At 48.1% G+C, this 12,032-nt stretch overlaps 1 protein-coding gene across 1 annotated transcript in view; it reads left to right on the forward strand.

The window, feature by feature from the left end:
* Nucleotides 1-11,316, forward strand: part of APCDD1 (APC down-regulated 1) — a 109,132-nt gene extending 97,816 nt beyond the window's left edge. The window contains exons 9-10 of the mRNA XM_049619569.1: nucleotides 7,544-7,865; nucleotides 9,331-11,316. Coding sequence (XP_049475526.1) covers nucleotides 7,544-7,865; nucleotides 9,331-9,782 — 774 coding nt within the window. The 3' untranslated portion in view covers nucleotides 9,783-11,316. The remainder of the gene's footprint in view (nucleotides 1-7,543; nucleotides 7,866-9,330) is intronic.
* Nucleotides 11,317-12,032: the final 716 nt, after the last annotated feature.

Here is a 12,032-nt window from a genome sequence, read left to right on the forward strand (position 1 = left end):
CCTCTCTCTCTCTCTCTGCCCCTCCCCTGCTCACAGTCTGTCTCTCTCTGTCTCTCAATAATAAATAAATGTTAAAAAATTTTAAAAAAAAGAAAAAAAAAAAGCAAGAGAGCCCAGAGGACGGAGTGAGAGCCTGGGCGTGCCAGAAATCAACCATCCACAAAGTCTGTAGGAAGCCCATTCTGGGGGAAGAGTGGAAGGAGGGTGGACCCTTGGATGGGCCAGACCTTGGGGTCTGCTGGATTTACAGCAGATTTAATTTAATTATTACAATGAATCTACTTCAACTATTTAAATGAATTTAAATTGATAAGAGTAGAAGAAACAAGCAAAAACATCTATGTGAAATTTTCTTCTGAAACGTTTTTGAAGTCCTTTGTTTTAAAGAACCAGCCTCTTAGGGCCCTTTACATCTGGCTGTTGAGTCTGTACATAGTGTGTACGTGTAGGCAAGGTGGAGGCAAAATTGTCTTTTGTGTGATTTGCTGATGTTTTGCAAACTGGAAAGGCGTTTGTGGGCTAACCTCTCAGATTCTAGACTTCTTAGAGAATGCCGTTCTAGGAAATGAAGGGTTGCTCCCAAAGACCCCACCCCCCCACCCCCAAACATGTGCCCCTTCTAAACTCCAGGATGCAGACAGTGGAGTTGACTTCTGCCTCGGGAGACAGATGTGATCCGTGAGAGTCAGCAACCCACCTGGCCTGTGTTCTTCCATCTGCCTTCCATCCCCCGTCCCTTCGTGGGCACCATCAGCCACCACTTGTGGCCCCGAAAGCTGCTGTAAGACACAACAGGTGTGACCGTGGCTGTTCCCCTTGCTTCCTCCTGAAAGCAGAATCATCATGACTCATTGAGGTGGTCAGAATGAGCCCAAGTTCATGAACTCCTGGGATCCCAGATCTGAAAAGCACCCAGTGAGGCCCCTTCCACAAGGTGGTCAGCTCTCATTTGTGATGAATGCTGGCCTAATCTATTCATATTGTTAAATAGCTGGTGACCGCATTCAAGCAATCAGGCTGTCACTCTCGAACCTTTATCATACCCTCTGTGCTCCCCCCAGATGTCACAGGAAGTCGGAGAAAGGGAGAGTACTTTGGTCTTAGTTTCAAAAGGCTTGATGAAGTTGTTCTCCAGTGAAATGGAGAGGTCCTGGGAAGTCTGTATGTGTAGGAATACCTACAGTAGAAATTTAATCAAATGTGTGGAGATTCGGAGTTGTAAAAAAAAAATAAATAAAAAAGCTTTCAGCTTCAGTCATTGGCAGGTTTCTTCCTGAGAAACATGAATGTTTTTTATCCCATGGAAGAAAACTCTGTGAAAGGAACTTTCCATCATCTGTGCCCATTTCTCCTCCTCTTTGAGCAAAACTTTTAGACCAAGAAATGTTTTATTCATCCTGCTTTTCTAGTTGATCTGTTCACAGCAAGATGATATCAAGTAATTTCTTCCATTCTGGGAAGACGCTGGAAACAAGTGGATACTGTCAGCAAATGTTGTCGACGGACCAAGGCTCTCCAGAAATAAATATTGGCAAGGAATGAGAGAAAGCCTAGAGAATCCCTATCAGTCATCGGCCAGAGAAGACCTTTACCCAGGGACCCGAGTCCTTGACAGGGAGACATCTGTTCTTTGCAGGACCTCAGCCTAAGAGACAGCCTGGGGCCAGGGTGTAGCGCTCAGCAAAGCCCAAGACCAAATTATGCTCCAGATTCTACTTTTGGCTTGTAAAGTCATCTGGGCCACGTTATTCTATCTCTCTGTGCCTTGGTGGCCTCATCTGTGAAGTGTCCCCGTGGTCTCTTTGAGAGGTTGTAAAGCTAAGGGAATGGTGTACTTGAACCTCCTCAGAATCAAATGTCCTGTGTGTGCAAAGCTGCCCTTAGCTGACGTGTTGCCAGGGCGCTGGGCAGGAGAACAGAGTGGGCAAAACCCCACTCTTTGCCTAGAACATTGCTCGCTTATGATGTTGAAGGTTTATCTTTCATTTTTAGAGTAAGTTTGGTTGTTTTCTTTTACGATGTTAATTACATAGAGATTTTGTTTTCCCCCCTCCTCCTTCAGAATTAAAGCTTTTTATGGTTGGTGGAAAGAGTCGTAACAAGGAGACATATTCTGGTCCCTTTGCTTTAACCTTCGGATCTTTTGTGTTCAGAAACCCAGACTTCAAAGCAGCCCTTTCTAAGAATCAGGGAGGGGAGTGATGTAGAAAGAAGCCCAGTGGGAGAGCTACAAACTGACAGCTTCTCAGAGGAGAATCATGTATCAGAGTGTGGACCAAAAAAGAGAGCAATTCCATAAAGCAAGTGATATTCCATACTACACATGAGTCTTCATGTCGAAAAACTTCTCATTACTTAGTAGTGTTGAAGAGCTGCGATTTGAGGAAAGCATCCTGAAAAAGAGAAACGTTAGAGCCAATACAGTGTGTAGGTCTTAATTTCTGCTTCCCCATTATTGTTCCTATAGGTCTTTTGGGTTTTATTCAAACCAAGGATGGTGGGAATGAAGAGCACAAAAATCTAAAAATCTGTCCATAAAACAGAGTGGTTTCCCCTTTACCTAACCATGACTAAAACTGGTCTCTTGGTGATAATATCCACAGAGAGGTCAAAAATCCCACCCCTGTCTGCTACATCTTTGGTTTTTTTAATGCCTTCTCAAAAGTTGTTATCAAAAGTTACTAGTCGGCAATAACCAGAAGAGCAACCCTGTCAAAAAATGGGCAAAGGACTTGAATAGACACGTCTCCAAAGAAGATATACAAATAGCCCATAAGCACACGAAAAGATGCTCAACATCACTCCTCATTAGGGGAACACAAATCAAAGTACAGCACACCATACCCCTTCGATGGCTGTTATCAAAAAGAGAAAAAAAATACCAGTTGGCAGGGATGTGGAGAAATTGGGACCCTTGTGTACCGTGCATGGGGGTGTAAAATGGCGCAGCTGCTGTGGAAAACAGTATGGTGGTTCCTCCGGAAGTTAAACACAGAATTACAGTGTGATGCAGAAATTTCACTTCTGAGCACATGCCCAGAGTTACTGAAAGTGGAGTCTTAAGTAGCTTGTACACCTGTGCTCATAGCATCGTTACGCACAGTGGCCAAAAACTGGAGTGTTCGTCAACAGATGAATGGATAAACAAAGTGTGGTCCGTACGTACGTTGAGATACTATTCGGCCTTAAAAAGGAAGGGAATTCTGCAACATACTGCACCATGGATGAACCTTGAGGGCATTGTGCTAAGCGAGATACACCAGTCACAAAAAAACAGTAAGTTCTGTATACTTTCACTTGTGTGAGGGACCTAGCGTCGACGGAAAGTACAAGAGTGGTTGTCGAGGGCTGGGATTGAGAGAACGGGGAGTTGTTGTTTCTTGGGTACCGAGTTTCAATTCAGGAGGATGGAAAAAGTTCTGGAAGTAGACGGTGGTGATGGTTGCACAACCGTGTGAATGTACTTAGTACCACGGAGCCGTGCACTAAAAATGGTTCAGATGGCAAGTTGTGTGTTATGTATATTTTACCACAATTAAAATAGTTTAAGAATTTGGCAAGATCAATACCTAAGGGCCAGGTTCTTCCCATTGTGTCCCTAAATTCTCACCGACCCAACTCCTGGACGGCGAGCTTCCTTTGCTTGTGGCCTGCTTTTCTCTGTTGCCAAACAGGAATTCTTCCTCCAGGTCCCCATCTCAAAGGTCAGGACCCTGCCCCATTATTCTTAAAAATGCCAAGTGGACTCCAGGTGCTACCATGGCACCTTTCTGGAACAGCCTGGGCCAGGCTGGACGGTCCTCTTTCTTTCCAGAGCCATCTTCCGCACAGCTCAGCATCCTTGTTGTAATAGGCCCGGGCACCAGAACGCTGCTGTCCTGTCTGTGAAATCTCAGGGGTTTGGATCTGAGTACTGGGCTGGTTTTACTCAGACTGTGTGGGGCAGGGGCAGGGGACCAGGGACCGCAGGTATGGTTTGGTAAAGGTGCTGGTCATGATGACACTTGTTAGCAGTTAAGAGGCTGCTTCCTCTTCATATGTGTTACAGACATTATGTTCACTTTGCACCCCAGACTTTGAGTATCAGAACCCCATTCCAGGGTAAGAAGTTTGGATTCTTCCCCTCCTGATAGTTGACTAAGAAAATACATAATGACAAAACTACTGAATTTGGTGGTACTTTGTTTTATTTATTTATGTTTATTTTATTTTTTATTTAAATTTTAGTTAGCCTACAGCATGTTACTGGTTTCAGGAGTAGAATTCTGTGACTCATCACTTACATGCAGCACCCAGTATTCATCCCAACAAGTGCCTTCCTTAACACCCATCACCCATCTAGCCCATCCCTCACCCACCTCCCTCTGTCAACCCTCAGTTAAGAGTCTCTTGTGATTTATTTCCCTCTCTCCTCCTTTTTTCCTCTTCCCGTATATTCATCTGTTTTGTTTCTTAAATTCCACATGTATTTGTCTTTCTCCGATTGACTTATTTTGCTCAGTATAATACATTCTAGCTCATCCACATCGTTGCAAATGACAAGATCTCATCCTTTTTGATGGCTGAGTAATATTCCATTGCATAGATATACCCCATCCTCTTTACCCAGTCATCAGTCAATGGACATTTGGGCTCTCTCCAGAGTTTGGCTATTGTTGATAGTGCTGCTGTAAACATGGGGATGCCTGAGTCCCTTTGAAGCTGTATTTTTCTACCCTTTGGATAAATACCTAGTAGTACAATTGCTAGGTCATAGGGTAGTTCTGTTTTTCTTTTTTTGAGGAACCTCCATACTGTTCAGAGTGGCTGCACCAGTTTGCATTCGGTGGTGCTTTAACTACATTTTTATCTTATCCACCCTAACCTGTGTTTGCACCTGTAGTGGGAGACATGCCTTTATTTAGTCTTCCTGTCAAATGCCATGCATGCCTGCGATCCAGCTCCCTGGGCCTCATCTGAGAAGTTTCTCCCCAAAGTGATTCTGGGTGCACTGAGTGGGAGCCATCTTAATCTACTGCTAATTTCTTGCAGCAGTTATGCAAGTAGAATGACCCCCATTTTACACATCAGGACATTGGAATAGAGATTAGTGACTTGCCCAAGGTCACCAGCTGAAAGCATGGGGCTGGCCCATGGCTCCCAGGACCTGGCCAGCACTTCTCCTTCTGTGCACAGAATGTGTAACAGATGCATCGGGACCCCAACACAGTGAGGACTTGGCCTTCATCTCACTCTGTGGCGGCCCACTTGATCTTACCATCTACAAGCCATAATCGGTGTTAGCAAAGGAAGCCTTCTCTCTCCTCAGTGACAACTCTAGGCTCCTCTAACGAGCACGGTGACAAGTTAGTGAGCCTTGAGTTCTCCCTGGAGGAGAATGTGGAGGGAGGGCAGCTCCCTCGCTCTCAGAGACATCCGAGCACTTAACCAAACAAGCGCAGGAACATCACGCTGTGTCAGTGCTGGCAATGAAAAAGCCTTGGGAAGTTGGATTCCTGACTTCGGGAAACACGTGTGTGCCCTCCTGGGAGTGCCTGCCAGTCCCTGTTACTCGGGCCTGGGGCCGCACCAGTGAGCAGCTGCACACCCTGGGCCCCGTGGCTGGGGGAGCCCCAGGCCGGTGTCCGGGAGCTGTCCCCCTGAGAGCGGGCCACAACTGTCACCCTCCTGCGACAGCACTGATTAGATTTGCCTCGTGCTTCTGTCCGCTTTGCCACAGCCAGTGTGGGAGGGAGAATTCTAAAGAGACGCCCCCCACGGCCAGGGGCAGGCAGCCCCTGGCACACAGGCGTCCTCTGACTGAGGTCAGATAGGCAGGCAATGGCGCGGGTGCTCAAGAACCCAGCTCTGCTGTCTTCTAGACCGTGGCATTTTGAGGGGCGCCCTGAGCCGTCTAGGCAGACAGCATTTATATGGCTGGCAGTCCCTGGCCACCTCTACTCACTGGAGGTTTTCTAAGCCACAACCCTAAACAGACGGCCCTTGTCCCCGAGGCTCTGTTAGCGTTCTGAAGCAAATGCAACAGGGAGGCAGTCCCGGAAGAGCCGCAACTATCTTGCACTAATTAAGTGGCTTAAAGCTATAAAGCAGGAAGCAAATGAAGAGCCCATAAACCTTGAAACCTCGGGGCCAGCAGACACAAATGGATGTGCGTGCTGACTTCTCAGAGGCCGCTGCTCTCGCCCTCTTTCCGGCCTCCTCCTTTATGCCCTCCTTTGAAAGGACCCCTGCTTTACTACACAGCTCCCCTTGTTATCCCAGCAATTAGAATGTTATCCTTTTTGTGTGTGTTATTTTGTGTGTCTCATCATTGTTTTTAGTGGGAAAAAAAAATCTAACTGTCAAATACTCACACAGAATTTCCATCTTAACCATTTTAGGGTATCTGGTTCGGTGGCATGGAGTACGTTCACACCGTTGTGTAGCCATCTCCCCCATCCATCCGCAGAGTTTTTTCATCTTCCTGAACTGAAGCTCTGTCCCCGTCAAACACTAACTCCCCGTTCCGCCCCTCCCCCCACCCAGCCCCTGGCAACCACTGTTCTCCTTTGTCTCTGACTTTGATCACTCTGGGTCCCTCCTAGAAGTGGAATTGTACGGTTATTTGTGCTTTTGTGTCTGGCCTATTTTTTATTTACATTTACTTAATTTTTGAGAGGGAGAGACACACACACAGAGCACGAGTGGGGGAGGGGCAGAGAGAGAAGGAGACACAGAATCGGAAGCAGGCTCCAGGCTCCGAGCTGTCAGCGCAGAGCCCGACACGGGGCTCGAACTCACAATCCGTGAGATCGTGACCTGAGCCAAAGTGTGTCTGGCTTATTTCATTCAGCGTCATGTCGTCAGGGCTCATCTATGTTGTAGCGTGGGTCAGAATTCCCTTCCCTTTTCAAGATTGAATAATATTTTGTTGTATGCGTGAACCACGTCTTGTTTATCCACTCACTCGTCCGTGCACATCGGGTTGTTTTCATCATTTGGCCATGCGAATAACGCCGCTGTGAACACGGGTGAACAGCTGTCTCCTCAAGACCCTGGTTTCAGTTCTTCGGACTATAAACCGGAGGTGGGGTTGCTGGATCCTACGGTAGTTCTTTTCCGCAGCAACTGCCCCGTTTTCCATTCCCACCAGCAGTGCACGAGGGTTCCGATTTCTCCACATCCTTGTCAACACTGTTAGGCTCAGATGTTTCTCAGAGTAGCCGTCCCAACGGGTATGAGATGAGGCTCGCCTTTCTGAAGTCAAGTGTCCAGGACGTGTGATAGGATTCTAAAGAGAGTACACATTGCGGCTGAAATAGACAAGTCCCTGATGTCGGTGCTCACAGGTGCACTCTTGAGCCCACACCAGCGCGCGCACACACCCACTGCGACCCTCCTGTCTGTGCCCAAGGGCGTAGCTCCAGGTGTCTCTTGGGTTCCCAGGTGGCTAGTAATGGTGCCTTGCCCGGCCCCACTGGTGAGCCTCACTTGAAGGAAGCTTGTGTGCGCTGCTCTGTCATGAAGACAAACGTCTCTCCGTGTGTTTGTTTCTTGGCTCCAGAACCACGACCAGGCCTGCATAGCCTGCCGCATCATCCACCGGTCAGATGAGCACCGCCCGCCGCTCCTGCCCCCCAAGGCCGACCTGACTGTCGGGCTGCACGGCGAGTGGGTGAGCCAGCGCTGCGAGGTGCGGCCCGAAGTCCTCTTCCTCACGCGCCACTTCATCTTCCATGACAACAATAACACCTGGGAAGGGCATTACTACCACTACTCCGACCCCGTCTGCAAGCACCCCACCTTCACCATCTATGCCAAGGGCCGCTACAGCCGGGGCGTGCACTCCTCCAGGGTCATGGGAGGAACTGAGTTTGTGTTCAAAGGTAGGGCTCCCGCCTCGACTCCCAAGGGAGCAGCCCCACGGGTGAGAAAGTGGGCAGTTTGGGGACATTTTTGTCCAGGCAGAGCCTGAGGGAAAGGGCTTTTCTTCTGGTAGAGATGTTGGGGGAGAGATTAGGGAGGACTTTCTGCTTCAAGTTCATCATTCGCCACAGCCTCTGAGGTCCTCTCTGCTCAGAATGGGGCCAACAGGGGTGGCTCAGCCCATGGGCCACAGTGCTGGAGCTGCCCACCCCGCTGTGCACGGTGTCAGATGTGGTCAAGGAGCATGTTCTCCTAGTAATGAAGCCTCAAGTCTGCATGTTTCCTTTCTTGTGCACAGCTCATGCCGACTCTGAGCTGCCCCTGTGATAACATCACACTTACTTGCTGCATTCAGTGTGCTTTCTTGAGTGGGCGGTAAAGAGCCGGTGTTAGTCACACCGCAGGTGCTCCCACAGTTGTCCTTTCCAGCGCTGAGTTTGTCACGCGCTTAAGAGTTGTCATGTGCTTGGGGGGAGGAGGTTTGAGATTTGCAATGATTACCTAAGCGAGGAAGGTACGGTGAGGGGTGAAATTCACCAGGCCGTTATCCGCAAGGGAGGCCTTGTGGCCTCTATTTCTAGAATCTTTTAAGCTTGTACACCTTTTTAAGACGGAGTCAGTCATGTCATTGACAAATAAAAGAGAGGTGGCCCAGAAACTGGGTGTGACCCCTTCTAGGATGGCATTCCGTGGTTCAGTCTTTTTAATGTGAAGTATTTCTGCTGACCCAGATAAGTCCCAGGGCATCTTAACCCTCCGCTTGGAGAGAAAGATTTTCTCCAGGAAATATGGACCTTTGCTAGATTTGGCCAAGAGAACAACCATCTCTGTCTGATTCCACCCCGAAGCTGCCTTGGGATACATAAAATATAATCCCCTGGGGTCTTTCAAAAACAGCCCTCTCCAAGCGCTGGGATTTTTATTTAATGCGTTTACTCACATTTTCCTTGCTCTCAGCCTAATTTTTTTAGTTGCCTGATCTATGGGCCAATATTAATTTCCAAGACCGCTAATTAGTATAGGTGTGTGACATGACAGCAAAACTAAAAACCTCCAAACCTTTCATAAAAATAAAATTCCAGTTTGCGTCGAATATTCGGTCAATCCCAAAGAGTCAGTGTTCCCAAAGACAACTCCTTGGAGGCCCTCTGCGTGACAGTTTGATTTCACATTAACAGGCAGTCAACCACAGTCTGGGCTCCGCATTTATACGCCAAATACAGTCTACCTGCATTGTATGCAATGTGATGGCCATTCGGACCAACACGTTGAACTCTTTCCACTGGGGGATGCTTTTAGGGAGGCCGCGACAGGTGGGTGGCTGCGCGGGGTCGGGTTTAGAGCAGGTGGCCTGTGCAGACAGAGTGCTTTCTTCACCGCACGCGACCCCCTTAGAGTCACCACCCTGTCGTCTCTCCTTCTCAGTGAACCACATGAAGGTCACCCCCATGGATGCGGCCACAGCCTCGCTCCTCAACGTCTTCAATGGGAACGAGTGTGGGGCCGAGGGCTCCTGGCAGGTGGGCGTCCAGCAGGACGTGACCCACACCAACGGCTGTGTGGCGCTGGGGATCAAGCTACCTCACACCGAGTACGAGATCTTCAAAATGGAGCAGGATGCCCGCGGCCGCTATCTGCTCTTCAACGGCCAGAGGCCCAGCGACGGGTCCAGTCCGGACAGGCCTGAGAAGAGAGCCACCTCCTATCAGATGCCCTTAGTCCAGTGTGCGTCTTCTGCGCCCAGAGCCGAGGACTTCTCCGAGGACCACCGGGGTCACCAGTATGGGAGCCGGGCGCCAGGGAGGAGCGCTCGTCCCCTGCTCCTGGCCGTGCTTGCTGGCCTTTTGACTCTCCTGCAGTGGCACGTCCTCAGATAGAAGTTGTTAAAAAGCTGCATATTTTTCCACGCCAGGATTCCTTACAACTTACAGGTTTTCTTTACAAAAAGGAAGGACACTTCTTGTGATGCACTTGAATGGCCGAGAACTGTGGCTCCTTTTCTGCTGTCCGGCCCCCTCCCTCCCGGCCTGAGTCCTGAGCAGCGCTGTTTGAAGTTCCTGCTTTGAACTCTGTCCATGGGATCCCAGGCCTGGGTGCCTTCTCGAGAGTAATTGCACTTTAAGACCGCAGAGAGTGTTGAGCTAGTGTGTGTGGTAGAGGGGGCAGGGTGACAGCTAAGTCCTCTTCTTTTCTTCCTTGTAATTATTATTAAATTTCCGAGTTAAACTTAAATGGATATCAAGCTATGGCGTTTTTTGCCACTATACCGCAGTCGCTTCCTGTCTTCCCTCAAAACTGCTTTATGAGCTGGGAATCCAGTGTGGAGTTGGTTTGGAACTGCAATCAAGACACCTTTCATTAATAAAGAAGAGACTTGGGTGTAGATATGTACATAGGGAAAGACACAGGGTTTAGCTTAACCACCTCGACAGCCTTTATGCAAAAAAAAGGAGGGAATCCAAGCTTTCAGATGTTGAGTGCAAAAGTATCTGGAATTAAAGTTTCAACATAATTTAAAGTATCATTGTTTTAACTGGTGGGGAAAGGAGACTCGGCTTCTGGGTGGCTGCAGGACGCACACTGCTTTATTCCTGCTCCGTTGACGAGGGCGGTTGAGCAAATATCAAAAGCAGTACAGACAGGAACAGTGACCTCCGGGATGGTCACAGTGTGTTAAATGCCACCTTACTGATAGAAAGTGCCTGTTCCTTCCACAGTTGCCTCTTCGTGGGACCGTCGTCCTGGCTCATGCTGTTTCTGGTGAGGGGCGACCAGACATCTTCACTCTGCCATCTCTGCTGCCTTCAAAGATGACTGTTCAGAGACCACGCTTTGCTGTTAAGGGGCCTGGCTGTTCAGAGAGTGCAGTGAAGGCACCCTCACGGGGGCTGCACTAGACCCTCGACTCGTGTGAAACCCAGGCTCTGGGTAAAGCCGCTTTCTCATCGGACATGCCAGCTTGACTCGATTTCTGTCCTGCTGTTGCCTTGGCCGTGTGGCAGAGAGTCTCAGGGTCACCTTCTACAGAATCCGTGAGCGTCTTCCTCACAGGCACTGGGAGGGCGCCTGAGTCACGTCTGCCCATTACTTTGGATTATTACAAACGGTGCTGTCTGCACACCAAGTGCTATTGCTAATAGAGACTGATGGAGGGAAATAGCAAGTCACTGAAAGCCTGGATGCGACCGGAAGTGAGCATCAAACCATGATCAAGGTCAAGAGTCATACTTGTATTTAAAAATTAACTTTATGAAATGCTGTAGCATTCAGGATGGTGATAAGTTAAATGGATAGCATGGAGCACCAAAGTGCTTTATCTTTAGAATATATTTGAAGTTGTGGTGCATACTGAGGGGGTTTATTCAAATGAAAATACTAACTTAAATGTCTGCCAAGTTTCATAAACAAAGATGTCAACAGTACTCCCACAGAATACATTTTGCCTGTGGATCTATTTAATACTAATGCTATCTTTAAAGGATATAATAAAATTATGTGGAAAACTATGTTCACCGCTAAAGAATACCTCAGTGATTTGCCATAAAAGTGATAGATTTATAGCCATTTAATTCACAGCCATTCACCTAGACTTAGCTGCTCATACTTTTAAAAAAAGTACACACACACACACACACACACACACACACACACACATACTTATATCCAAATACATAGGTATTAACATGCATATAATGTATGTGTATGTATATGTGTCTTAGGGACAAGGTGGCATTCATGTGGTCATATCACTTTCTGATACTCTATACAGAGAATGGCCAGTATAATTTATTCACAAGTTACCAACTCAGTTAGGTGTATGCCTGTCACTTGCTGTATCCCCCACATTTATCACATCTTATCTTGGTTACGATGTGCTAACACACATAAGGGTTAGGAAGTTAGTAGCGGGCAGGTCCACGTGTAAATTCCAGGTTTGGTGAAAGAAGTAAGTAAATAAAGGATGGCTCTTCTAGACTTCCCTGGCCTGCTACAACTAGACTTGCTCCCTTCCTGGGTAGTTGCTGATGATGGTCAGGATCAGGAAGTTGTTCCTTGGGCAAGCATTGTAAAGTCCAAGTTGACCTTGGACTCAGAAGCCTCCTGGAGCCTCCAGTCCCCCACTTGTG

Source organism: Panthera uncia (assembly GCF_023721935.1).
Source record: "Panthera uncia isolate 11264 chromosome D3 unlocalized genomic scaffold, Puncia_PCG_1.0 HiC_scaffold_8, whole genome shotgun sequence".
Taxonomy (NCBI): Eukaryota; Metazoa; Chordata; class Mammalia; order Carnivora; family Felidae; genus Panthera; species Panthera uncia.